General features: G+C 47.8%; 1 protein-coding gene across 1 annotated transcript in view; it reads right to left on the reverse strand.

Moving 5' to 3' along the window:
* Positions 1–27,092, reverse strand: part of PDIA4 (protein disulfide isomerase family A member 4) — a 70,118-nt gene that overhangs the window by 37,749 nt on the left and 5,277 nt on the right. Inside the window, exon 2 of the mRNA XM_029589475.1 lies at positions 23,376–23,550. Within this exon, the coding sequence (XP_029445335.1) occupies positions 23,376–23,550 (175 nt within the window). The remainder of the gene's footprint in view (positions 1–23,375; positions 23,551–27,092) is intronic.

A 27,092-nucleotide genomic window follows, 5' to 3' on the forward strand; every position in this document is an offset into this window, starting at 1 on the left:
TGATCCCCATGGTAGTGAAAAAGAAGGCCCGAGTAAAGCTGCGGCGCAACTGGAGCTCATCCCCGCGGCAAAAGATGAGGGGGTTTGGCGACGAGGCCTGGAGAGCGAGAGAGACTGATCGAGGACCCTAAGGAAAAGGAACATGACAGCTTCAGCAGCCACTGCTGTGGGCTTTTTTAATTATTGGGTATTATGCGATGTCTGCTGTTTTGAAATATTTTGATATTTGGCCATTTTAATAATTTTTATGAGTTTAATTGTTGGATGTTATTCTGTTCATCAGCTATTTTGTAACATTTTAGTATAGCTTTTCAATTATTTTTGTGTGGGAATTTATATCAGCTTGGCTTTTTCTGTTTTCCTAATGGGAGGTGTATTCAGTGTTCTGGGCCTGGTTTAATATTTTTGTGATGTTGCCTTTTTATAGTTAGGGTTGTTCCATTTGAATGCATGCCATAATGCAGGTGTAACTTTGTGCGGATTATTGCAGATCCTGGGACTATGTTAGGTGCTATTTCTCTCTCCATTTCTCCAGGTTTGCACTGCATGCAGAGTGGCTGTTTTGGTTTTCCATTCCAGTTTGTCTCCATATTTATAATTTGTGGTCTTTCTGTACTTTAAGGGTGTGTGACCGAGGTGAGGTATTTTACTAGCATGTAGGCATTTCTGTCAATCTTATTTGTTGTGTTTTCTCAATAGGATATGCATTAGTGGTAAATTAGTCTTTTCATAAGGAGGGGTACTGTGCCTGCCAGTAAAGGCAGTTTGTTTTGCTTTTAGTGAGATGTCGTCAGAACCAGAATATCTTTTTTGTATGGTGAGTTGTACAGGGTAATGCCCTAGTTCTGCTCTGCACCCATGGTTGGGGGTCGAGGGGGTTCCAGTGGACACAGACTGCATGTTTACATTTAGCCCCGTGACAAATCACAAGTTCAGTGTATCACACATGTGAGAACCATCTGTCAGGTGTGTCCTGGCCAAAAAAAGGTTGAGAACCACTGCTGCTGTAAACACAAAGTTAAAGAAAGTTTAAAAAACAAAACAAAAAAACCAAAGACCTTAAACATAAGGAACAAGAAATATAAGCCAAAAACTAGAACAGTCTGAAAGTCTTGGTTCCTGGACAGGTCCTAGACTGTCGTAGCACAAAGGAAAATTAGGCCTTACCTGATAATTTTCGTTCCTGTAGTACCAAGGATCAGTCCAGACTGCTGGGTTATGCCTCCCGTCCAGCAGATGGAGTCAGAGAGAAACTGAAAAGGCACCACCTATATACCCTGGTGCGCCCCCCTGCGATCCTTCAGTATAATAGATAAAGCAGAATGATAGAAGAAATCCTAGGCAAGAACCTGTGACTAGAACAAGTGAAACATGAACTCTTGGAAAAACGAGGAAAAAACCCCGGCTGAAAATGCCGCTGAACGAAACGATAACAAGGTTGTGCAAACATTCCATACAGGAATTCTGAAATACAAGAATAGAGTGTCGGGACTGTTACTGACATGGGCGGGCGTCTGGAATGATCCTTGGTACTACAGGAACGAAAATTATCAGATAAGGCCTAATTTTCCTTTCCCTGTACGTACCAGGATCAGTCCAGACTGCTGGGAAGTACCCAAGCTGCCCTAAAAGGGGTGGGATCTTGACAGTCCCGCTCGAAGCACACCGCTGCCAAACGAAGTTACCGTCGGATCCTGTACATCCAAACGGTAATGTCTAGCAAAAGTGTGCAAGGATTTCCAAGTCGCCGCCCGGCAAATTTCCTGAGGGGAAACAAAGGCACTCTCCGCCCAAGACGCCGCCTAGGAACGCAGAGAATGAGCCTTAAGACCTTCCGGAACGGCACGTCCCCTACAAATGTAAGTTGAAGCAATAGCATCCTTCAGCCAGCGGGCTATAGTCGTCTTAGAAGCTTTGGACCCCTTCTTAGGGCCACTCCATAAAACGAAAAGATGATCAGACAAGCGAAAACGATTGGTAACCTCTAAGTATCTCAACGCCCGAACATCCAACCTCCTAAGGTCCGAAGCCTCATTGTCTTTCGCCGAAAAGGCTGGGAGTTCTACCGTCTGATTCACATGAAAAGACGTAACCACCTTAGGCAAGAAGGAAGGGACAGTTCGAAGCGAAACACCCGAATCCGAAATGCGAAGGGAAGGTTTTCTGCATGACAGCGCTTGGAGCTCTGAAATGCGCCTCGCCGAACAAATAGCCACCAAGAAAACTGTCTTGAGTGTGAGATCTTTGAGTGTGGCCCGCTTCAGCGGCTCAAAAGGAGAAGAACTAAGGCCACGAAGAACTAAATTTAGACTCCAAGCGGGACAGAGAGGTCGTACCAGCGGGCGCAAATGCTTGACCCCCTTCAAAAGTCTGGCTACATCGGGGTGCATGGCTATGGAAACACAGTCAATTTTACCGCGGAAACAGCCTAAAGCTGCCACCTGCACTCTAAGGGAATTATAGGATAAGCCCTTCTTTAGGCCCTCCTGCAGGAACTGGAGGACCTGTGACACCGTAGCTTGGAGACATGGAGGAACCATGACACCAAGAGTCGAACACCTTCCAAACCCGCACGTAGGTAACCGAAGTAGACGGCTTACAAGCTTGAAGAAGAGTAGTAATGACCGAATCAGAATATCCCTTCTTCCTCAATTGACGCCTCTCAAAAGCCAAGCCGCTAGACAAAAGCGATTGGCCTGGTCGAAAAACACTGGACCCTGCCACAAAAGGCAAGGAAGGTGACCGAGACGCAAGGGACAGTCTACTGCTAGATTGATCAGATCGGCAAACCACGGCCTCCTGGCCCACTCTGGCGCCACGAGAACGACCGGACCCACGTGGGATTCTATCCGACGCAACACTTTGCCTATCAGTGGCCACGGAGGGAACACGTACAGGAGAACATGTTCGGGCCATGCAAGAACCAATGCGTCCACGCCTTCCGAGTCGTGCTCTCGTCTGCGGTTGAAGAAACGCGCTGCCTTTGCATTTAGGCGCGTCGCCATGAGGTCCACACGGGGCGTTACCCATCTTTGAACGATGAGTTTGAGTGCCTCTTGTGACAGTTCCCACTCCCCCAGATCCAACTGCTGCTGGCTGAGATAGTCCGCCTGGATGTTGTCGACGCCGGCAATGTGTGATGCCGCTAATCGAGACAGATGCGCCTCCGCCCAATCCATTAACTTGCTCGCCTCGGACGCAATCAAGTAACTCCTGGTTCCTCCTTGGCGATTTATATAGGCCACAGTCGTTGCATTGTCTGACAGGATTCGGACTGCTTGATGTCGGATCAGAGGAAGAAACCACCGCAGCGCCAAGCGGACTGCCCTTGTCTCCAGACGGTTGATGGACCACTTGGACTGCAAAGCCGTCCAACGCCCTTGTGCGGATTGAGATTAGCAGACCGCCGCCCAACCCGACAGGCTGGCGTCCGTTGTGACGATGATCCATTTCGGAGGTTCCAAATAGACTCCCTGGAGCAAATGGGTCAGCTGCAACCACCATTGCAGACTGGCCCTTGCTGGGTCTAGAAGTGGTAACGGCACCCGGAATTCTTCCGACTTGGGGTCCCATCGAGATAATAGCGCTCTCTGTATATATGCGCAAAGGCCCAAGGCACCAACTCTAGGGTGGACGCCATATATCCAAGAACCTGTAAATAATCCCATACCACCAGCAGCGACAGAGCTAGAAGACGACGAACGTGCGCCATCAGCCGCTCCATTTGCGCCTGCGGCAGGGAAACCTTGCCCCACTCCGTATTGAACAAGGCCCCTAGAAACTCTAGGGTCTGGCAGGGTATCAGCTGGCTCTTGGAGTAGTTGACGACCCAACCTAGGGAGCTCAGACGGGAAATGACTGTGCGTACTGCCTCCTCGCAAAGCCGTCTTGATTTTGCCCAAATGAGCCAGTCGTCAAAGTAAGGATGGACGAGCACGCCTCTTCGGAGACTTGCGGCGACGACTACCATTACTTTGGTGAAGACCCTCGGGGCTGTTGCGAGACCAAAGGGGAGAGCACAAAACTGGTAATGGGTTCCCAGGACCATGAACCTTAGGAACCTCTGATGACATTCCTGTATTCCGATGTGCAGGTAAGCCTCCGTGAGATCCAAAGAAGCCAAAAATTCGCCTTTGTGGACCGCTGCAATGACGGAACGGAGAGTCTCCATTCGGAAACATGGGATTCTTAGAGCTCTGTTGACCTGTTTTAGATCGAGGATGGGACGGAAGGTTCCTTCCTTCTTTGGGACGATGAAATAGATGGAGTAGCGACCCGTGCCTTGCTCGGCCACAGGTACGGGAACTATAGCCCCCAGAGCCTGTAACTGTGCTAGCGTTTGCGAAATAGCCTCTTGCTTTTCTCGCGACCCGCAGGGGGAGGCTAGGAAGAAATCGCGCAGGGGTTGTGCAAAATCCAAAGCGTAGCCGCGGTTTATAATGTCGAGGACCCACTGGTCTGAGGTTATTCTGGCCCATTCCTCCCGAAAGTGAAATAAACGACCCCCCACTTCCGGAACGGAGGGATGGACCGGCGTCCCCTCATTGTGGCGTCTTATTATTGGTGAAGGCATGGCTCGCCCCCGTGCGCGATTGCCGCCGGGCACGAAAGGAAGGAGACCATCCTCGAGAGCGTGCTGGCGGTTGCCACGGTGCAAATGAGGAGGAACCTCTCCCGGAGCGATATCGGCGCTGTCCGCAAAAACGACCACGAAAAGATCCGGAGGAACGAAATGATTTCGGCCTGTCTTCCGGAAATTTGAAGACCTTGTTCTCTCCCAAGGACTTAATTAGCTGCTCCAACTCATCCCCAAATAACAACTTACCCCGAAAAGGGAAGGAACCAAGTTGCGCTTTGGAGGATAAGTCCGCCGCCCAATGGCGTAGCCAGAGGAGTTGGCGCGCGGAGACTGCTGACGCCATGGAGCGGGCTGAAGTACGGAGAATATCATATAGGGCGTCCGCCGCATAGGCCACCGCAGATTCCATTCGGTTCGCCTGCTGTTTCCCCTGGAGGCAAATCCTGAAACATTAACATTTGCTGCACCCAGCGGAGGGTAGCCCTTTGTACCATGCAACTACAAACCGCCGCTCGCACCCCTAGGGCCGACACCTCAAAGATTCGCTTCAGCAACACTTCCAATTTTCTATCTTGGGGATCCTTAAGGGCCGTGCCACCTGTAACTGGGATTGTGGTATGTTTAGCGATGGCCGTGACCACCAAATCCACCTTAAGCAATTCCAAAGCCTCAAGAGGAAGCGGGTACAGCTTATCCATAGCCCGGCCAACTCTCAAGGTAGCCTCTGGAGCATCCCATTCTCAGGACACGATCTGGGAAAGTTTGTTATACGGAAACGCATGGGAAGGCGTGCGGAGCCCCGTCAACTTCAAGTCCACTGGTAAAGAATTTGAATCAATCTGCGGGACTGGGATCCCCAGCTCTTTAAGAACATGCGAAATCAAGGGGTCCAACTCCTCCTTATGGAACAATCTGAGGACGAGCGGATCATCGCCCTCTATGAGATCCGTGCTCCCCATGTCTGCCCCTGAATCAGGAGTAGGGGGATCTTGAGGGGCAGGATCCACCGGATTATGCTGCGGTGGCTTAGCAGCTGGGGAAGGAGCAGAATTTCCTAAACCTAGTCCCTCAGGACTTATAGAAATTTCCCCCCGCTTATTTGGAGCCGAAGCTCCCTGCTCCCAATCTGCTTCTGCCTCCAGGTAAGCTTTTTGCAGCAAAAGCACAAATTGAGACGAGAAGGGGTGTGGCCTCTTCCGAGTATCCCCCTTAATATGCCCAGATGAATCGCGGCCCCTGGGAGGACTTAACTCCGGCGGGGAGAGGGGATCATCATCCTCATTCTCCTCTGACAGCTCTGTATCATGACTGGGTCGATTTAAAATGGCTGCTGCGCGATCCAAAATGGCCAATGCCTCCGCACTCGGGAACGCTCCCGCAATGCCACCCGAGGAGATCAGCCGCGAAGGGAGTGACTTCTCGGTCGGGGCTGCTCTCCGCGAAGGCCCCTCATCCCCGGGAATGCACAGGGAACAGAGGCCTTCGCGCGAGAGCTGGAGTCCCGACTCCCCTCTCGCGACACACAAGTCCCCTGGGCATTGCCCTGAAGCGAAATGAGCGTGAAACGGCACGAAACAGGGACGGGTGGCAGGCCACCCCCTCCGGAGACTCAGAATTAGTAAAAACACCTCTTTTTTTTTTTTCAAATCAACAGCGCTTTCCGCGGCAGCTAGCAATGCAGCACTTTTTTTTTTTCTTCTTTTTTTTTTTACACAAACTTTGAAAACGCTTGGAGCCTGCAGAAAGGAGAAAACTACTTCTGCCAACCTTCTCCGAGGGATGGGCTTTTCTGGAGGCGGAGGGGGAAAGTGACCGGCCCACCGATGAATACTCCCCCTCCTCTCACTGGGCTGGGCAAAATGTACTCCGGGGAAAGGCTTCAGGGCAGAGCCCTGCCTTGCCTGCTATGGCTCCTCACTTCAGCTTTTCTCGAGTTCTAGTCACAGTTGCCTCTTAGATAACTTAAATCAAACCTGAAATAGTGGAGCACCTCACTCCTCTCAATAAACTTTGTGTTTTGTTTTTTTTTCAGTAGATCAGGACCACAGGTTATGCTCTCTCATCTGCTGGAGTCAGAGATATACTGAAAGATCGCAGGGGGGCGCACCAGGGTATATAGGTGGTGCCTTTTCAGTTTCTCTCTGACTCCATCTGCTCCATAACCCAGCAGTCTGGACTGATCCTGGTACGTACAGGAAACTTATGGAAAGGAAATTAACAGGTAAGAAAATTTCTCCTGCTATACCAGTCCAGCCATGACAAGTGGGAAGTACCAAAGCTTTATCAACGTCAGCGGGAGGACGCAAGAGCTCCGAAGGACCCCTGCACCGAAAAAGGCCTCCTCCCTCACCCACACGTCCAGCTGATAATGCTCCACAGGAGCATAAAGAATGCCAAGTGGCCGCCCTACAAATATTGGCTTGTGCAAATGAGTGCACCTCTGCTCAAGATGCTGATTGGGCCCAGTGGAGTGTGCGCACATCAATTCTGGAGTCTTCTTGTCCTTCAAAAAAGTAAGCTGAAACAATAGTCACCTTTATCCAGTGAGCCATGGTGTCCTTATAGGCTGAGTCATCTTTACATGGACCTCCAAAAGAGGACAAACAGCCTGTCCAATCTGCAGAAAGCATTAGTGACTACAAAGTACCTTAAGAGAAAACTCTGCATGTCCAACACCTGGGGGACTGTAGTCTGATCCACACTCCTTCCGAGAGAAGGATGGCTCTGAAACCTGTGATTAATATAACAGGTGGAACTCACCTCTGAGAGAAAAGATGGCACTGGTGAAAGCCACCACCTTTGCTGAAATCCCTAAAAGGGAATCCCAGAAAGACAAGGCTTGAAGTCCTGAGACCAGCCCTGTGGAACATACTGTGACCAGAAAGGCTGTCTTCAGTGACAAATCCTTCAAGGAACTCTGTTTCAAAGATTCAAGGGAAGCCAAGCTGAAGGCTCTCAGTGACATTTGAGATCCAAATGGGAGAACAATAGACCAGAAAGATGACCGCAACCATTTTATCTCCTTTAAGAAAAGGAACACATCAGGGTGAGCCGCCATAGCTCCACCTGCTATGGGCACCCAGTAGCAAAAACTAGCTGCCACCTGCACCTTTAAGAATTCAGGCTAGCCACTATCCAGACCGCTCTAAAGAAAGCAGAGTTGCTTACCTGTAACAGACATTCTGCGGATAGCAGGATGTTAGTCCTCACACATGGGCGACATCAGATAAAGCCCCAATGCGGAAAACTTGACAGTTTCTAGAATTTTGACTAAGCACATTGAGCATGCCCTATACCATGCATCTATGCGGAGTCCCTCTCCAATCCTGTAGCATAGAAAAAAAAAAAAATAGGAGAAACCCCAACTCCGTGGGGTGGCGGGTGGGTATCATGAGGACTAACATTGTGCTGTCCTGTGAGAACCTGATACAGCTAAGTAACTCTGCTTTCTCCTAGGACAAGCAGGATGGTAGTCCTATGAGTGAACCCTAGCTACAGGCTGCTTCCCAACACAAAAGGGGACCAACACCCAAAAAGGTGCTAACGGGCACAACAGTGCTGTTGGTAAGGGGGGGGAAGGAGACAGCCTGAACCCAAACAGGCCCTAGCTGGGGAGAGTTGGGTTCTACACCTCAAACAGGTTCCAATGGAGATTGCCTGAACCTGTCGCAACCATCCCAATCCAGACAACAGCAAGATGTGAATGTGTGGGGAGAACTCAATGTCACAGCTTTGCAGATCTCCTCCACGGAAACTGCTCGTAAGTGGGCCACCAATGCTGTCATGCCTGACAGAATGAGTCTTGACATGACCCCCAAGATGCAGTCCTGCCTGGGCATAACAGGAGATTCAATCTGCCAGCTAATTGGATAGCAAAGTTGCTTACCTGTAACAGGTGTTCTCCCAGGACAGCAGGATGTAGTCCTCACATGTGGGTGAGTTCACTGGACAGAGCCCTATCACGGAAAACGTTTGTGTCAAAGTTTCTAGAACTTTTGACTGGCACAATGAACATGCCCAGCATGCCATAATCCCTGTAGCCACAGGGGTCTCCCTTCAGTCTCGTTTGTGGCAAAAGGTGCAAGCGAAAAAATAAAATAAAGCATTTCGGACCCAACTCCACAGGGTGGCGGATGGGTTTCGTGAGGACTACATCCTGCTGTCCTGGGAGAAAAAAAAATTGGTTCTTATCTGATAATTTTCGTTCCTTTAGTACCACGGATCAGTCCAGACCCCTGGGTTTTGCCCCCCCCCCCAGCAGATGGAGACAGAAGTTTACAAACCAAAACTCCGCTATATCTAGGCTGGTGCCACCTACAGTCTGGAAGTATTACTTAATGTCAAAGCAGAAAAATTCAACTAAACATCTACCGACAAAACACTAACATTGACACCGGCCCAATAAACACCCCCCCCCCCCCCCCCCAACTGGGAAGAGAACCTGTGCCATCGATAACAGGAAAATACAGAAAATCATTCTAATGAAAAAACAGTAGTCACACACACACACACAGTACGGCCTCTCCCGTTGCCAACCATATGACTGGGCGAGACTCTGGACTGATCAGTGGTACTACAGGAACGAAAAATTATCAGGTAAGAACCAATTTTCTTTTCCCTGTACGTACCTGGATCAGTCCAGACTCCTGGGATGTACCAGAGCTTACCTTACTTGGGATGGGATCTGGAGAGGCCCTTCTCCAAATCCCGCATGTCCTGAAGCCTTGACATCCAGACGATAATGCCTGGCAAACGTATGCAAGGACTTTCATGTGGCTGCCCTACAAATCTCCTCCGAAGAGATATGGTGACTTTCTGCGCAAGATGTGGCCCGTGAGCGAGTAGAATGAGCCCGAAGACCCAATGGTAGAGACCGTCCCTGTACTAGATATGCCGAACTTATGGTCTCCTTCAACCAACGAGCAATCTTAGTCTTAGAAGCTGCATTACCTCTTTTAGGGCCACTTCAAAGGACGAATAAATGGTCAGAGACCCAGGACCACCCAACTCCACCTGCTAGGAGACAGAAGAATACTGCCAGACTGTAGGTGGCACCAGCCTAGATATTGGCGGAGTTTTGGTTTGTAAACTTCTGTCTCCATCTGCTAGAAGGGGGGCAAAACCCAGGAGTCTAGACTGATCCAGGTAAGTACAGGGAACACCTGTTACAGGTAAGCAACTCTGCTTTCTCCCAGGACATGCAGGATGGTAGTCCTCACATCTGGGTGATTAGCAAGCTACAGGCTGACTCATATTTGTTTGGACCAACAGTGAATAACTTGTGCAACAGGCACAACTGGTGTACTGTTGGGGAAAAATGAGGCAGCCTGAAAATCACAGCAGATTGATGTGGAAGGAGTTGGGATTATACTGGAAATAAGTTCAAGACGGATTGGCCAAAGGCATAGTCTTCACGTCCTTTTTTGTCCAGGTAGTAATGTGCTGCAAATGTGTGAAGAGAGCTCCATGTTGCAGCTTCACAGATCTCAGCAATCGGTACTGAACGATATAGTGTGCTACTGAGGTTGCCACGGCTCTTACTGAGAGGGCGCCTTCACTCGTCCCTGGAGAGGAAGGCCTGCTTTTTCATAGTAGAATTAAATACAGTCTGCTAGCCAATTGGAGAGAGTATGTTTGCCCACTGCAACTACCGGTTTTGTTTTTTCCAAAAGAAACAAAGAGTTGGGTGGATTTCCTATGGACTGCAGTGCTGTCTAGGTAAAATGCAAGTGCATGTTTACAGTCTAAGGTGTGTAAAACCCTCTCGCCCTGGTGGGAGTGAGGCCTTGGGAAAAATGTGGGCAAGACTATAGACTGATTCAAGTGGAAGTCAGTAACCACCTTGGGAAGGAATTTAGGGGTGAGCATGCAGGACCACTCAGTCATGCAGGAGCCTGGTATAGGGTGAGTATGTGACAAGTGCTTGTAACTTGCTAACCCTTCGAGCAGATGTAATGGCTACTTTCCATGCATGAAATTTAACATCGCAGGAGTGCAAAGGCTCAGACGGGAATTGCACGAGCCTTATAAGTACTAAATTTAGGTCCCATTCAGTGACTGGTGGTCGTAGAGGGGGCTTAAGTTGTAACAGACCCCTCAAACCTACTCATAAGGTGTTGCGCTGTTATCGGGGCATCCCCCACTCCCTTGTGGGGAATGCCCCTTGTGGCACCTTTTCAGACCAGAGTCTGAAAGGTGCCAGAGATAGCTCAATAGAGATGGAGTGAGGCAGGAAAAGGGGTCGATACCTTTTTGTGTGCACCATATGGTAAATCTATTCCACTTAGAATGATAGGATTTTCGCAGGGAAGGCTTTTGTGAGGCTACAAGCAGTTGAGACATCAGTTGAAAGGTTGAGTGGTTGGAGGATCAAGCTTTCAACATCCAAACTATTAGGGATAGTGTTTGAAGGTTCAGATGGCATAACATGTCTTGATTCTGAGTTATGAGCGTGGGTGCTGTGCCCAGGCAAATGGGTTCTCTGATCGAGAGGTTGAGAAGCATGGGAAACCACTTGTTGAGGCCAATACGGGGCTATGAGTATCATTGACCCTTTGTTCTGTTGTAGCTACACGAGAGTTTTGGCTATCAGCGATATCAGGGGTTACGCGTATAGGAGGCCTGTGTTCTAGGGGCAAGTGAAGGCGTCCATGGCTAACGTGTTCTGTTGCCTGTGCAGGGAGCAGAATCTGTCCACTTTGATTCAGTTCGGATGCAAAGAGGTCTGTTGTTGGTTGACCCCAGCGTTGGAAGACTCTGGTCATTACTACAGGATCCAGAGATCACTTGTGGGGATGGAACTGTCGACTGAGGTGATCTGTTACTACGTTTTGTATGCCTGCCAGACTGGCCCGCAGATGCATGGAGTTTGCAAGGGCCCAGATCTGCATGGCTTCTTGGCAGAGAAGATAAGAGCCTGTGCTGCCCTGCTTGTTGAAGTACCACATTACAACTGTGTTGTCGGTTTGTATGAGAACAGTCTTGGGTGAAAGGCAGTCCTTGAACGCATATAGAGCATAATGCATAGCTCGAAGCTGTATGAAGTGGATATGAAACATTGCTTAGAGCTGTGTCCAAGTACCTTGAGTTTGAAGATTGTTCACATGAGCTCCCCAACCTAAGTTGGATGCGTCTGTGGTTAAGGTTATTTGCAGAACTGGTTGCTGGAAGGATAGACCTGTTAGCAAGATGGCTTTGTTGGTCCACCAGAGAAGCGATAACCTTAGCTGGTGGGTTACATGAATTTGGGATGAAAGAGATTGAGTGGCTTGGAGCCACTGAGATTTTAAAGTCCATTGAATTATTCTCATGGCCAGTCTGGCCATTGGAGTGACGTGGACCGTGGAAGCCATGTGGCCCAGCAACGTTAGGAATTGATGGGCTGAGGCTGTTTCTTTTGTGCGCAGAGATGAAGCTAGCTTGGATAGTATGACTGTGCAGTCGTTGGGCAGGAAGGCCTTTGCAACTGTGGTGTCCAAATCTGCTCCGATAAAAGTAAGGTGGTGAGATGGAGTCTGGTGGGATTTTTGGTAGTTTATGAGAAATCCCAATGAGTGTAGCAGATTGATAGTGAGCTTGAGTGTCGAGAGCCCCTTGCTTGGAATGCTTTTGATCAGCCAGTCACCCAGGTAAGGAAACAGTGTATGCTGTTCTTTCGTAGATGGGCCGCAGCCACTGCTAGGCACTTTGTAAATATACGGGATGCCGAGGCAAGACCGAAAGGCAGAACCTGGTACTGAAAATGTTGATGTCCCACTATAAAACGCAGGTATTTGCTGTGATGTGGGGATATTGGAATGTGAGCATATGCGTCCTGAAATCCAGAGAACAGAGCCAATTTCCTTTTTGCAGAAGGGGGAAGCATGGTGCCCAGGGACACCATCCTGAATTTTTCTTTCTGGAGAAATTTGTTGAGATTGCGGAGGCCACCTGATTTCTTTGGAATGAGAAAATAGTGGGAGTAGAATCCTCTGCCCTGCTGTGCCCGGGGAATGGCTTCCACAGCCCTGGTGCTCAGAAGGGTTCTGACTAGAAGATTTGTGTGACTTTTTGGATCCACAGCGGTTTGGGTGGTGAATCCGAGGGTACTGTGAGGAAATTTAGATGGTATCCTTGGGTTATAATGGATATGACCCATTGGTCTTTGGTAATGCTGAGCAAGTTGATTATGAAGTGGTGAAGTTGACCTCTCACCGGCAAGTCTGGTTTTGGATTTGTGGAGTGGCTGCTGTTCTCTGGATAGATTTAAAAAATCCAGAGGCTTGGCCTGCTTGAGGAGGTGGCTGAGGTCTGGATGGTCTCACGCGAAACGTAGGTGGATAGTACCTGCGTGAGTGATAAAACTGCCTTCTGGGGTCCCTTCTCACAGAGGAAGGAGCCTCCGTAGTAACTTTGGATAGCTGATGCAGAGTCTTGTGATGGTCTTTCAGTTGAGCCACTGCGTCCTGTATTTTGTCGCAGAATAGATTTTCTCCGATACATGGTAGATCAACGAGCTTGTCTTGGACTTCAGCTCGCAAGTCAGATGCCTTAAGCCAGGCCCACCTTCTGGCGCTGATTATCGAGAAGCAGTCTCAAAGGAATCATAAGCTGCCCGTACCTCATGTTTCTTGCCTCAAGGACTTTCAGAAGAATGGTATTGAGACCTTCTTGTTGTTGATGAGGCAGAGAGTCAGCTATGTCTTGGATCTGTTTCCACAGGTTCCTTTGGTATTGTGTCATGTATAATTGATAGGTCGTTATGCGTGACACTAGCATACAGCCCTGAAAAACTTTGACCAAGAATGTCCAAGAATTTTTGGTCCTTTCCAGGGGATGCATAAAAATATGGACGTAGTCTTTTGGGTTTCTTCTGCGCAGATTCCACGACAACTGACTGGTGGGGTAGCTGAGGTTTCTGAAACCCTTGAGTGTGTTGGACTAAATAAGTTGCATCTGTCTCTCTGTTAACTGGTTGGACAGTGCAAGGGTGCTTCCATAGGCGATGCTGGAAGTCCAGGAGTACTTCGTGGATGGGAATAGCCATAATTTCTTTGGGGGCATCCAAAAATTGGAGGACTTATGTCTTATGACATGCGTCTTCCTCAGTGACCAGGTCAAAGGGGATTGTCTGACATTTCCTTTATAATATTAGCAAAGGAGAGGTATTCTGGGGGAGACTGTCTCCTTTCTTCCGGAGGAGATGGTTCTGAAAGTATGTCCTCCATAGAAGTGTCGATGTCCACATCCTCCCACAGGTCATACAGGGTCTCTGGCTGAGATCCAGAGGTAGGAAAGACCTGGTACTCCTGGATATGTTGGCATTGATGGATCCCTCGATGAGAGGATGCAGTGGCACTGTTGAAGATTTTGGCGACATCAATGGCATCGAGGGGGAATCATGGGCGTCTCGATCCCGAGAGCACCAACGGAACAGGAACCGGTTTCGGTGGAAGCGGTGCTGGAAGAGGACTGGAGTCCTTGCCTTTGTCTTCAGAGGACCCCAGAATGGGTATCGGGGGTTTCGGAGACTCAGTAAGTCGTGTCGGTACTGATGGCCCAGGCTGGGCTGGAAGGGCAGCGATGAGTGTGTCCAGGTGGTCAAGTATCGGTGCGAAGATCGATGGCTCCGGTGTTGGTGCTGGTATGGGGGCCGGCATCGATGGAGGATGAATGCTCTGGAGGGCATCAAGGACCGCCTGTTGGACAAGCATGTCCAGCTCCTCCCTGGAAGCTGAAAAGGTAACAGCTACAGGGGAGGTAGGCTAGGTGCTACTGGCACCTCCACAGGAGTCTGTGGGGGCTCAGTACCCAGCAACGATGTCTGTGGGGATCGCCTCGGTATCTCGGGTAAAGAGGAGGTTGGAGGCTTCTCTACCCATGTCCTCTTCGGCATCGGCTAGATAGCCATCGAAGCCGATGTGGTGTCTGTGCCGGCACCGGAAGTAGACTCACGCCGGTGCTTCCCTCTGATTGGCCCGGTCTTTCTCCAGCACTGAGGAAGTAGATGCTGATGCCCTAGATGTCCTCTCTGATGGATGGTCACCACTGCCTTGCTGCTCCTGGCGAGGTTTGTCCATGCTCCTGCAGGTGATGACTGGGTGGATGTCGATGGAGTTAACTTTATTTTGAAAAGGGTCTCCATTTTGTCCAGTTGGAGATGGCTGCCCTTCGAGGTCATTTGAGCACAGCTTGGGCATAGACAACATCGTGTTGTGAGCCGAGGCACAACACACATCATGCTGGTATGTAATTGACATCGTACGCAGACACTCTGGGCATTTTCTAAAGCCCGTAGCCATGTTAGAAAAAAGGGCCGCGAAAACGGTCGGTGACCTGCAGGAACAGAGAGTAAAGTAGCCGGAACCAACCGGAAAACAGTGGAATTTACTCAGAGTGTTGAGGAACATGATGTTGCAATGGGAGACTCCTACGAGGGAACTTTTTGTGAAGAAAACTTCAAGTCTTTCCATGAGGAAAAGTAGTGAGAAAATTCTCACACAGCTCCTAACCGCGAGGCAAACTGCAGGGCGGAAAAAGAGACTGAAGAGAGACTCCTGTGGCTACAGGGATTATGGCATGCTGGGCATGCTCAGTGTGCCAGTCAAACGTTCTAGAAACTTTGACAGAAAAGTTTTTCGTGATAGGGCTCCGTCCAGTGACGTCACCCACATGTGAGGACTGCTTGTCCTGGGAGAAAGTGTCTGTTTGGAAAAGGCAACGCCCAACCTATTATCAAAAGAAACAGAGTTGGGTGGACTATCTATGGGTTTCTGTCCGCTCCAGATAGAAGGCTAAACCCTACGGTGCTTGTTCACCTTGATGCGAATGGGACCTAGGAAAGAATGTTGGCAGGACAATGGACTGATTAAGATGGAAGCAGTCACCACCTTAGGGTGTGTATGCAGGACTGTCATGATAAAAAAACAAACAAAAAAAACCCAAAAAAAACTTAGTGTAAGGTGGATAAGTCACTAAGGCCTGGAGCTTGCTGACCCTGTACACCAAGGTGACCACCACCAAAAAAATATGACCTTCCAGGTCAGGTACTTCAGGTCACAGGTGCTCAGCAGCTCAAAAAGAGCTTTCAATCAGCTGAGCTAACGCCACATTGAAGTCCCAAAACAAAGTGGGAGGCCTTAGGGGAGGCTTCAAATGAAGCAGGCACCACATGAAGCATACAACTATAGGCTATACAGAGAAGGGTGCACCATCTACACCATGGTGGTATGTGCCAACTGCTCTAAGATGAACTCTAACGGAGTTGTTTTTTAAACCAGCTTCCGATAGGTGTAGAAAGTAATCAAGCAGTTTGTGTGGGGCAGGAGAATGCATCTAGGTCCTTCTGCTCACATCACACTGAAAACCTCCTCTACTTTAGTCCATAGGACTTGCAAGTGGAATTTTTCTAGAAATCACCATGACTTGAGAGACATCCTCAGAGAGAGAGAGTGGCTGCAGAATTAACCTCAACATCCAGGCTGTGAGCTACAGGGCCAGGAGGGTGAGATGCTGCATGATGAGATCTGGGGAAGTCCCCAGATAGGTTTCTGGATGGACAATTCCCATAAAAGTGGAAACCAGATCTGTCTCGGCAAATAAGGGGCTATGAGGCTCAGTCTCCTTGCCCTTGCAAAGCTTCAAAAGAATCTTCGCTACTAATGGAATCTGAGGATATATGAATAGGAGACCCTTGCCCTAATGACAGACAAGGGAGTCAGAGGCTGGTTTGCCATCTAACCTATACAGGGAGCAGATATGAGGCACCTTTCTATTGCAAGGGGACACAAACAGATGTACAATTGACGTCCCCCAGAAGCAGAATATATGATTCACTATTTCCTGGTCCAGGGACCACTCGTGGGTTCTGAAGGCTTGACTCAGCCTGTCCACTACCCCATTCTCCATCCCAGCTAGGTACATGGCCCTGATCATCATACCAGATCTGAAAGTACCCGCCACCAGGACAATGAAGCCCAGAGCGACAAGGCGACTCGGATGCAATCCTGGAGGCTCCAAGTGGCCTGGCGCCACTGCGACCTCTGGGTCCATTGGGCGCTGCACATGTGTAAACGTGCCAAGGGAGTAACATGGACGGTTGTGGCCATATGGCCCAATAGCCTCAACATATGCCAGGCTGACACCTGCTAGTTCTGCCGAATCTTTGTCGAAATGGTTGTCAAGGTGATGGCCCTCTCAGGCAGGAAGGCCTTGGTCTGATCCGTGTCAAGCAGGGGTCTTATGAAGTCCAATTGAAGCGACAGGCTAAAATGGGACTTTGGGTAGTTGTGTGCATGCTTTAGATCGAGGGAGCATAGCCAGACCCCTTTTGTAAAAAAAAAAAAAAAAAAGGGATCAAGGCGCCCAGGGAAACCATCTTGATTTTTTTTTTTTTTAAGAAACTTATGCAAGGCCCTTAGGTTTAGGATGGGATGGAGTCCTGTTCTTTGGAAGCAGGAAGTACTTGGAGTAGAATCCCAACCCTCTGCCCTAGTGGTACAGGCTCAACCACTCTGGCCATTAAGAGGGAGAAGAGCTCCACTAGCAGTACCTTTTGATGTGCTACCAGTCTCAAAACGGGCACCGAGGGCAATTTGGTGGAACACCTAATAAGTTCATAAGAATATAAGAAATTGTCATGCTGGGTCAGACCAAGGGCCGGAATGTTCCCTCTTTCTTTGGCACGATGAAGTATTTATTTATTTAAAACTTTTTATATACGAATTTCATATCGGTTTACAGATAACATGGGAATAAATATTATGAACCGAGTGGTAAGAATAAAGTTACATGTAACAAGGAAATAGATGAACTTGGGCGGAAGGAGAAAATACAGGGTTACGAGACCTATGAGAAGAATTTTTCAAGAGATAGAAACAACTATAATACAATTGCTTGTGGACTTACAGGAGGGGGAGTTGGAAGGGGGGATAATTCAAGTGTAGGTTTGTTCAAACAGCCAAGTCTATTTTTTTTTTTTTTTTAAGGTGGCAGTGCAGTGTTCCTGGCGGAGATCCAGTGGCGTGGAGTTCCATAAAGTTGGTCCCGCTAAGGATAGCGCATGTTTTTTGGTGGATATGAATTGAGAGAGACTGGGAGTAGGAGTGGCTAAGGATCCTTTGTAAGCGGTTCTGGAGGGTCTGTTGGAGGTATGATATTGGAGGGAGTCGTAAAGCCAGTGAATGTTTTATGGATAATAGTGAGACTCTTATGGAGGATTCTGAATGAGATTGGGAGCCAATAGAGGTCTTTGAGGATCGGGGTGATGTGGTCAGATCTGTGTGAGTTAGTTAGGATTCTTGCTGCCGCATTTTGAGGGGTTTGATTGATGATGCTGGAAGGCCTAAGAGAAGGGAATTGCAATAGTCTATCTTTGTAAAGAGGGTAGCTTGGAGGACTGTTCGGAAGTCAGTATGGTGTAGTAATGGTCTTAGTTTCTTTAGTATGTGCAGTTTGTAAAAACAATCTTTGGTCGTGTTGTGTTTTTGGAGACTGAGATGGTTATCGAGGGTGAAGCCTAAGTCTCTAACATGTTGGGAGAAAGAAAGGGGGTACACTGAAGGGGGTGGATTAAGGCAAGCTGGGAAAATAAAAGGAGCTCTGTTTTTGATGTATTTAAGGCCAACTTGAGGTTTGTGAGGAGGGAGTTAGAGGCAGTTGTTCCAGGTTTTCAGAGCATTGGGCACTGAATCTGTGACAGGGATGAGTATCTGTACATCATCAGCATAGATGAAGTGCATAAGTTCAAGGTCGGCCAGGAGTTGGCATGAGGTAGATGTTGAAAAGAGTAAGGGAGAGGGAAGAACCTTGTGGTACGCCATGTGTTAGATTAATTGGGTTCGATTTATGGTTATCAATTTTAACTTTATACTGACGGTTGATTAGGAAAGATGCATACTGGCTTAAGGCTGTTCCTGATATACCTATGTCGGTAAGGCGATCAATAAGGATATTATGGCTGACAGTGTCAAACGCTGAGGAAATGTCTAGCAAGACTAGTATGAAAGAATGGCCCTTGTCCATACCCTTAAGGACGGTATCAGTTAGGGACAATAAAAGGGTTTCGGTGTTGAAGGATTTCCTGAAGCCAATAGGAGGTTATGATTTTCAAAGTGATCTATGAGTTGACGACTCTCTCCAAAAGTTTAGCCAGGAATGGGAGGTTAGATATTGCTCTAAAATTAGCTGGGACAGACGTGTCTAGATTCGTTTTTTTTAAGATAGGTTTGAGGATAGCTTGTTTCAGAGCCGAAGGGACCTGACCTAAGGTGAATGAGCAGTTAATTTTTGATAAGGGTTTGGCGATTGTGCCGGAACAGTAAGGAGGGCTTTAGTAGGGATAAAGTCCTCAGGGTGGGTAGAGGGTTTCATTTTCTTTAGTAGAGATATCTCAGAAATGGAGGTAGTGTCGAAGGAGTCTAGGGAGAAGCCAGAGTTTTTGTATTTGGTATAGGGAGGGGAAGGGGGGAACTTTGCGATGAGGTTACTGATTTTGGTGTGGAAAAAGGTTGCTAATTCATTGCATTTGTTTTTAGCATCATTGTCTGAGAATGGAAGAGAGGTCAGTTTTATGAGGAGCGATACATAGGCAAAGAGGGCCTTAGCATCATATTGGTAGTGGTGGATTTTTTTAGAGTAGTAATCATTTTTTGTTTGTAGAATTGAGGTTCTGTAGGTGTGGAGAGTGTATTTGTAGTCTGCGAGGGAAGCGGCAGAAGGGCTCTTGCACCATTTCCTCTCTTTGGTTCTAAGCTGTTGTTTAAGGGACTTTAGTTCTGGCGTGAACCAATGTTTTTTTTGAATTAAGTGGCTTTATTTCTTTGGAACTGATAGGGCAGACTTTGTCCACAATGTCTTTGGTGATTCTGTTCCAAGAGCGGTGAGCAGTGTCGATGTTGGTGAGGTCCAAATTAGAGTTCAGGTGCGAGGGCATGGTTTCCTGTAGTGAATGAGGTTGCTTTCTTTTTTGTTGGGACAAAACTATTTAAGGTGAGCTTGGAAGATATGAGGAAGTGGTCTGACCAGGGAACTGGGGTGCAAGTGGGGGTTTCTGCAGTGATGATGTGGGAGTTAGTGAATATTAAGTCTAATGTATGGCCGGCTTTATGTGTAGGGTTTGATATTAATTGGGTAAATCCCATGGCTAAGATAGCGGATAGGAAGGATTCACAGGAGGGTGATGGGGGCCGCGGTCAACGTGGAGATTGAAATCCCCCAGGATGATGGCAGGGACTTCCATGTCTATTTTCTCTGCAATGAATTAGATGAGAAGGGAGGCGGTTTTGTTTTTTGTTAGAGATTGGGAATTGAAGAGGAGGAGTGATAGTGTGGTTAGGCAGAGGAATTGTGCTAGGGGGGAGATCATGATGGGCACTAGTGATTTCAGCTGGGGGGGAACATGTTTTTTGTATGTAGGGTTGGTGGCTAAGTATGGGAATGGGGTAGGATTCCATGTTGAGCGGTAGGAGTGGGAGTTAAGTGGGAGGATTTGTGTGTATATCGGGGGGAGGAAAGAACACTAATCCGGCTGTTGGGAGTTTGAAGAGGAATGTGAGTAAGGTAAATTTAGAAGGAATGAGTAGTTTAGGTAGGGAGGAGTGAAGTTTGGTCTTTGGGAGCGGCTGGGAAAAGTATGAGAGAAGAGTGGCTGCACTAAGGGGCGCACCAAGGGGCCTGCTCCTTGGTCGTGCTCCTTAGGCACGCGACGCCTGGTTCGTGGCCTTACTTTTAAACGCTGGAGGAACGCCTCCCACAACTGATATCAGCAGGTAGGCTGGTCGAACGATGGAGGCGCAGCTTTGGGCAAGGTGATGCGGTCTGCTCCGGACCCCAAATTTTGTTGGTGCGGAGGCACTGGTGTTATTGCCTTTAGGACAAGTAGTTTTGATAGTGTGGTTTCCACTGCCTTCCTCTTGGAGGGGTCGTGGCATGGAGAAATTACAAATTTGTCCGGAGGGGTGCTGTGGAAGTCCAGGTAGTATCCCTCCCTGATGATGGATAGGACCCAATTGTCAGACGTTATCTCGAACCATCTTTGGTAGAAAAGAGCAAGCCTGCTCCATATGATCTCTTCCTGAAGATGGGTCTGCTGAATCTCATTGCGTGTTGTAGTTGGGGCCTGGTCCTGAGCTGGCTCCTCTTTTGTTGTGCCTGTTCCAAAAAGACTGCCCCTTGCCGGTGGGTCGGGGGGCGTTGGTTCCTCTTGTTCCTGTCCTCCAGTAGACTGGGTACTGGGGACTCTCCCCATTTGTCGGCTACCTTGTCCAGGTCGCTTCCGAAGAGGAGTGATCCTCTAAAGGGCACTCTCGTGAGTCTCGTCTTAGAGGACACGTCGGCTGACCAGCTTCGTAGCTAGAGCTGTCTTCTGGCTGCCACTATGGACGAGAGCTCCTGGCTGAGGTGCGCACCAGGTCTGAGGTTGCATCCGTGAGGAATGATATTGTCTGGTCTAATGCCTCGATTGGCGCAGTTGCGTCCCTGGCCATCGCCAGGCAGGCACATGATACCATGGCACAGCAAGCAGTGATCTGTAGGGTCATAGCTAATACATCGTAAGACTGCATGAGGATGGATTCCTGCCGTCTGTCATTGGCATTCTTGAGGGATCTCCACCTTCGACTGGTATGGTGGTGCGCTTTGTGGTGGAGCAGACCAAGGCGTCGACCTTGAGGATCCTCAGGACTTCCTTCGTTGCGGGGTCCAAGGTATAAAGAGCTTCTAGGTCTCAACCCCCCCTTGAAGGTGACCTCTGGGGCGTCCCATTCCAGGTTGATCAGTTGTTGTACGGCCTGTAGCGTAGGGAAATGGCATGAGGTTTGGCGGAGCCCGGCCAGGAAGGGGTTCGCCTTGGACCCTGCTGTGTTGCATGTGTCCGGAATGGCCAATGCCTTCAGACTCGTGGCTACGAGATCTGATAATTCGTCTTTTGGGAAGAAGCACGTCATAGTGCAATGCGGTTCCGTTCCTGGAGGGAGTTCCCCTTCTTCCAGGGGTTCTGGTTCCTCCTCCGAATCATCTGTGTCCCCTAAGGGGAGGTATTTGTCCAGGGGCAGCTCATCTGGTGGAGGCTGGGAGGTTCTGGTTGTGCCACTGATGGTCTTGTCTGTGCATGGATGTAGGATTGTAGTTCCGTGAAGAATCCCGCCCAGGTGAAGTTGCCTGAGACCGCATTGGGTCCGGTGGCGCTCCGAGAGCCCCCACTGTGGGAGGACAGAGTCGGGAATAGAGAGGTCTGGGGTAGTCTTGCTGGTAGATCCGGAATCCTCTCCAGGCTGAGGGGGACCTTGTCTCTGTTCCCCCCGAGCTTCTTCGCACAAGAGGCACAGGGTGGATGTCACCTAGGGCTGTGCCGCTCTCAGGTGGCATGCTGGGCAGAGGACTGGGACTTTAGTTGTCTTGGACCGCGGATGCCATGATTTGCGCATGTATCTTGTACAGATGCGTGTGCTGAGAGATCTGGTTACGCGTTCCGGGTGCGCCTACGTTGTGCGCTTAGGAACGGAAGATGCGCGCGTGGCTGTGCGCGGCGCTGTGCACACGGCGTATATGCGCACAAGTATTTTATGTGCCTGGCTCAGTTGTGTGGACAAGCGGCGACTAAGGGGGGGAAATGGTGCCGGCGACCACGTGGGCAAGATGGCGCCCCCCCCCCCCGGAGGGTCTCCACGTGGGAGGACCCTTGAGCTGGATCGAGGCCTAGCCCGGACGGGGCTGCTCAACCTGAATAGACAGATGCCAAAGGGACAATCTGTGCGGTTATCCGAACCTCGGAGACTAGAGACTTAGAGAAAAGCTTTCTACCTTGTCTCGGCACTTCCCGGTCTCTTGCCAGGCAGTCTTTGGCTGCGGGGGGAGAGGGGAATACCTTCACCGCTGAGCTTGGTCTTGCACCTGCTGCCTCTCAGCCGCTCCTTTTTCAGGGGGCTAAGTCCACGCTGGGACAGAGGCTTGCTTCTGAGGGATCTCGGAAATCACCTCAGGAATTCTCAACTGGGGAGAGAGACCCTTCGGTATCACCGCAGGGGAGCGGGACTCGTCTGTAGGTAAGATTCTCTCTTTCTTCTTTGAATTTGGAGTTTGGTTTTCTAACACTGTGCAAGCATGTGTAAAGTCCCGAACTGCTATGGAGACGGAAAAAACTGAGGAACAGAGCCTCGTGCACGGTTATATGTAGTGCTGACATCAGATTGAAATCTGACTCAGTCTCCAACTGCTATCAGGAGCACACTATACCCATTGGTCCTGAGTCCATCTGCTACATGCTAGGAAATCAGTATCTTCCTCCATCTGCTGGAAGGGGGAATAATCCAATTTCATGGATGGACTGGTGAAGCAGGATGAGATGATTTGCACAATCTTCAATTCCAAGTCTGCTGCATACCAACTTACATTAAGAACAGTACCTCCCAGAAAAAAATATCCTGAAAACTTGCCAAGCCTTCCCTCAGTCTCACAAGGAATTTGTGGTATATTCCACCCAACGCACATGCAGTATCCTTTCACATCTCCTACCCTCTCTGTTTAATCAGCAGGAGCATGTCGCTCACTAATGCAGAATGAGAGGCCTATCTACATAAAAAAAAAAAATAGATGTATAGATTTAAACTAGGTATCAGGTTTTTCTTGAGAGTTTTTCTACCAATGCTGAGAAAGGATGGGGTGAAAGTAACCTCTATTGCTTAGCTGAAGGAGTACAATATCACCTTAAACCTTATTCAATAGCAGCCCCATTTAAGCTAGTACGTGAACTGCTATTATAAACAGATTCAAGACATTTGGTGTAACAATGATGAAAAAAACCAAAACGTTTTAGACCTACCAAGGGGCATAAAATTCTAACAATACGCTGTCTTTATCAGCAGTATAGGTGTCAAAGTTCCTGTCAGTGAGTATCAAAACTCCATTTTCTTCTTTCACTTCAGAATCATCATCTTCGTCATAGTCATCATCTTCGTCATCCACTGCATCTACAGCTTCCTCCTTTGGAAGAGACTCTGAAATACAAGAGGAAGAAGAGGGACTATCAAATGTGTACAAGACATTGCACGAAGTATTATAAAGTTAAATTCGTTACATAAACTATTATCCCGTTCCTCCCTCATATATACTTGTGTACACTAAAATTCAGAAAAAGTACAAGAGGTTCATAAGACAATTCAATGTAATGGATGCCACTGATGCAAGAGATTGCTGGGGCACAACTGTCTGTAATAAAGTCCTCCAAAAGAGAAGAATACTGTATTTATAGTGCACGTTAAATGGAATTGCCCACCCAATTTCATAAATCAAGGACTCTGATCAGACATTAAGAACTCAGGTTCTTAATTGATCAAATTTAAATGGGTCTGTTTTCAGAGTTCCTTAAATCCCTAACAGTGCTGACAAAATAGGATGACATCCAGTGCTCATTTTCAGTTCCCCCAACAACTCATCCAATAAAATCTTCCTTTTGCTGCTGTCTTATAGGCCTAAAATATTGCATCCCCACTTAGTTCAAACTGCAAGGAGTTTACTGTTGAAAGTTGCATTTCATCAACATGGAAGAAGTCTCGCACAGTTCTATTTTTATATGTTTTTCCAAACCTTCAACTAGACCTTCATTTCAGTTTTTAAATTTATTTTGCCTGGAATTTCCATGTTAAGAACAAAAAAAAAAAAACCCAAAAAAAAACCCCAAACTATTCAAGGAAAAATTACTTTTCCTCTGATTTTTCACCTGTCTCTTATACCAAAGTAATTTTTCCAATGACTTGTTATAACATTGAAGTTCACAGGCAAAATGAAAACTAAGGTACAGCAGTACTATGCCTTAAAATGAGGCAGCTACCTTGAAGGTGGCTACTAATCTACAGCCCGATACAGTAAAGTCCGTGGGAGAGCGGACGAACGCCCGCTCTCCCGGCGCACGCACCGGCCCTTGGCCGGTGCGAGCGATCCAGTATTCAAATGAGCTGACGCGGTGCAAACGAGGGAAAGGAGGCGCTAGGGACACTAGCGCGTCCCTAGCGCCTCCTTTTGGCCTGGAGCGGCGGCTGTCAGCGGGTTTGACAGCCGACGCTCAATTTTGCCGGCGTCGGTTCTCGAGCCCGCTGACAGCCACGGGCTCGGAAACCGAACGCCGGCAAAATTGAGCGTCCGGTTTTCGGTCCGACACCCGCGGGCCGAATTCAAAATTTTTTTTTTTTTTTTTTTACTTTTGGGGACCTCCGACTTAATATCGCTATGATATTAAGTCGGAGGGTGCACAGAAAAGCAATTTTTACTGCTTTTCTGTGCACTTTCCTGGCGCCGGAAGAAATTAGCGCCGACCTTTGGGCGGCGCTAATTTCTTAGAGTAAAATGTGCGGCTTGGCTGCACATTTTACTTACTGGAGCGCTCGGGAATACCTAATAGGGCCATCAACATGCATTTGCATGTTGAGGGCGCTATTAGGTGCCGCGGGTGGGCCGCGTGTTTTCCTCCCCTTACTGAATAAGGGGTAAGGGAAAACACGCGTCCAGAGCAGGGTGACAGTGCGCTCCGACGGAGCACACTTTACTGGATCGACCTGATAGAAAGTGCTGTAATGGAAGGAGTGACTGGCTTGGTGTATTAATGAAGTGTGGTGTACATGTGTGAGAAGCTTCAGATCCCAGATTCCCTCATTGGAGAGCTAGGTCAAATTGCATAATACTCATCCTGTAGCTCTGTTGGAGATGGAAGCTACAGGTGCATATGATGTATTTACACTGATGAAGCTACACACAAAATAATTGTAGGTGCACAATACAAGCAAGTCATATTTATAGTCCAGTTTTAAATATCTGTATTTAAGGCAAATCCACAGCTTCCTTTATTAATTCGCCTCCAAATCCTGACCCTATTAAAAAGGATTCTATGACCAGGGTGAAAACCACAGAATTGGAACAGGACCTGGCCAACATTCATCAGGTATTCACTTCCACCCTAGTAGACAGACACTAAACGAATAATTAAGGAGACCAATAATTGCTCATAGTATGCAGATGCCAGGCCGAAGCCCTGAAAGTTCAACTGGTGGTCTGTCCTCACTCCACTTTTAAAACACAGACCTATTTCAATTACTTAATTTCTTGAAAATTTCCATCCTCAAAAATTATTAACAGGCTCATTTTAATATGCTTACCATTCTTTAAAAGGATTCTTTTATAGTTAATATTTTTACCTCTGCATATTAAGGCAATCAGGTATTGTCACCATGTTATAGTTGTTAGAACAGCCTTGTTTTTTTGTCTCCTTCTCAAACATTTCCTTTTTTGTAGAGATTTTCTGACATCTGCCATTTACTTCCATTAATGAATTTTTAAAACTGTTGGTTTCTTAGAAGCTTAAGTATTTGGAAGATCTGTCAAATTGTAACATTAAGTCTGGCATGTTTCTCCTTGGTGACACATCTCTCTGATATTATCCAGACACTAATAGTGGTGGGCACGGGCAGGGGGGGAGGGGGGTGAGGAGAGATTATGCATCTTCCCAGTTAATTATGTCTTCTGGCTAGCATTACCCAAGCATTTGTCATCTTTTCGAGGAGAGTATCCAGTAAGACTTCCAGGGTGTGCACTTTAGGATCCAGTGCAATATAATTTTCCAGTGTTTGAGAAAAAAAACTAACATCAATCCTATATTGTTTCACTTCCACAGGTCATGAAATGGCTGTGCACTACCCTGGATGTTGCACTTAATGGAAGGTGGTCATCTCAGTCTTCTAGATGTGGAATAACTCCTGTACAAGACTTTAAATTGTATTAGCTTATATTTCTTCCAATTCCTTCCCCAAATCTCAGCAGACATTGGAGGGCAAATACCAGGCTCCCAGTTTTGTTTCTAGCCAGCCATTTATCTTCACCAACTTAAGAGAAGACCAAATCTGGAAATATACTTGCAGCTGTCACCTTCTAAAAAGCCTTTTCTAATACTGAGAGTACAGCTGGCATATCTCCTTCATGAAGTGGCAGAGATTGTGTGTCATATTTGCCCAAGTCTTCTTTCATCTGCATGAAAAAGTCAATATCTGATTAGATCAAATCTTGGAACATTATACCATTAGTCCTCCAACTGTGAAATCCACGTAACTGGTAGTTCCTGGCTCCTTAAAGCGTTCCAATTAGATGCATTTAGAAACAGGCTTATTCGCCTGTTCTAGTTCAATATTAAGCCATTTCTTGGATGTCCGTTGTCTGTTTCATGCAATTTGTCATTTCTGTTTGGAACAATTGTCATACAGAACATATTTACATTTGTATTTTTAGACTGCACTGCTGCTACACAAGGTGTGGCCTTAGTACTCCACTCGTGAGATTGCATTAAAAAAAAAAATTGTTTTCCCCATTCAGGATAAGAAAAGAAAACGTGTTCTTGGAGGAAAAAAAATCATGGAAATTTTGATGAATGCCACTTGTCCCATCAAAGAAATCACCAGCAATGTAGGAGACCTCATTAGAATTTCTCTATAGTACAGGACTTAGATGGCTCTCATTACCACTCTGAAGTGACCATAATTACAGCACTAATGCATAT

The sequence above is a fragment of the Rhinatrema bivittatum genome, chromosome 2 (assembly GCF_901001135.1).
Source record: "Rhinatrema bivittatum chromosome 2, aRhiBiv1.1, whole genome shotgun sequence".
NCBI lineage: Eukaryota > Metazoa > Chordata > Amphibia > Gymnophiona > Rhinatrematidae > Rhinatrema > Rhinatrema bivittatum.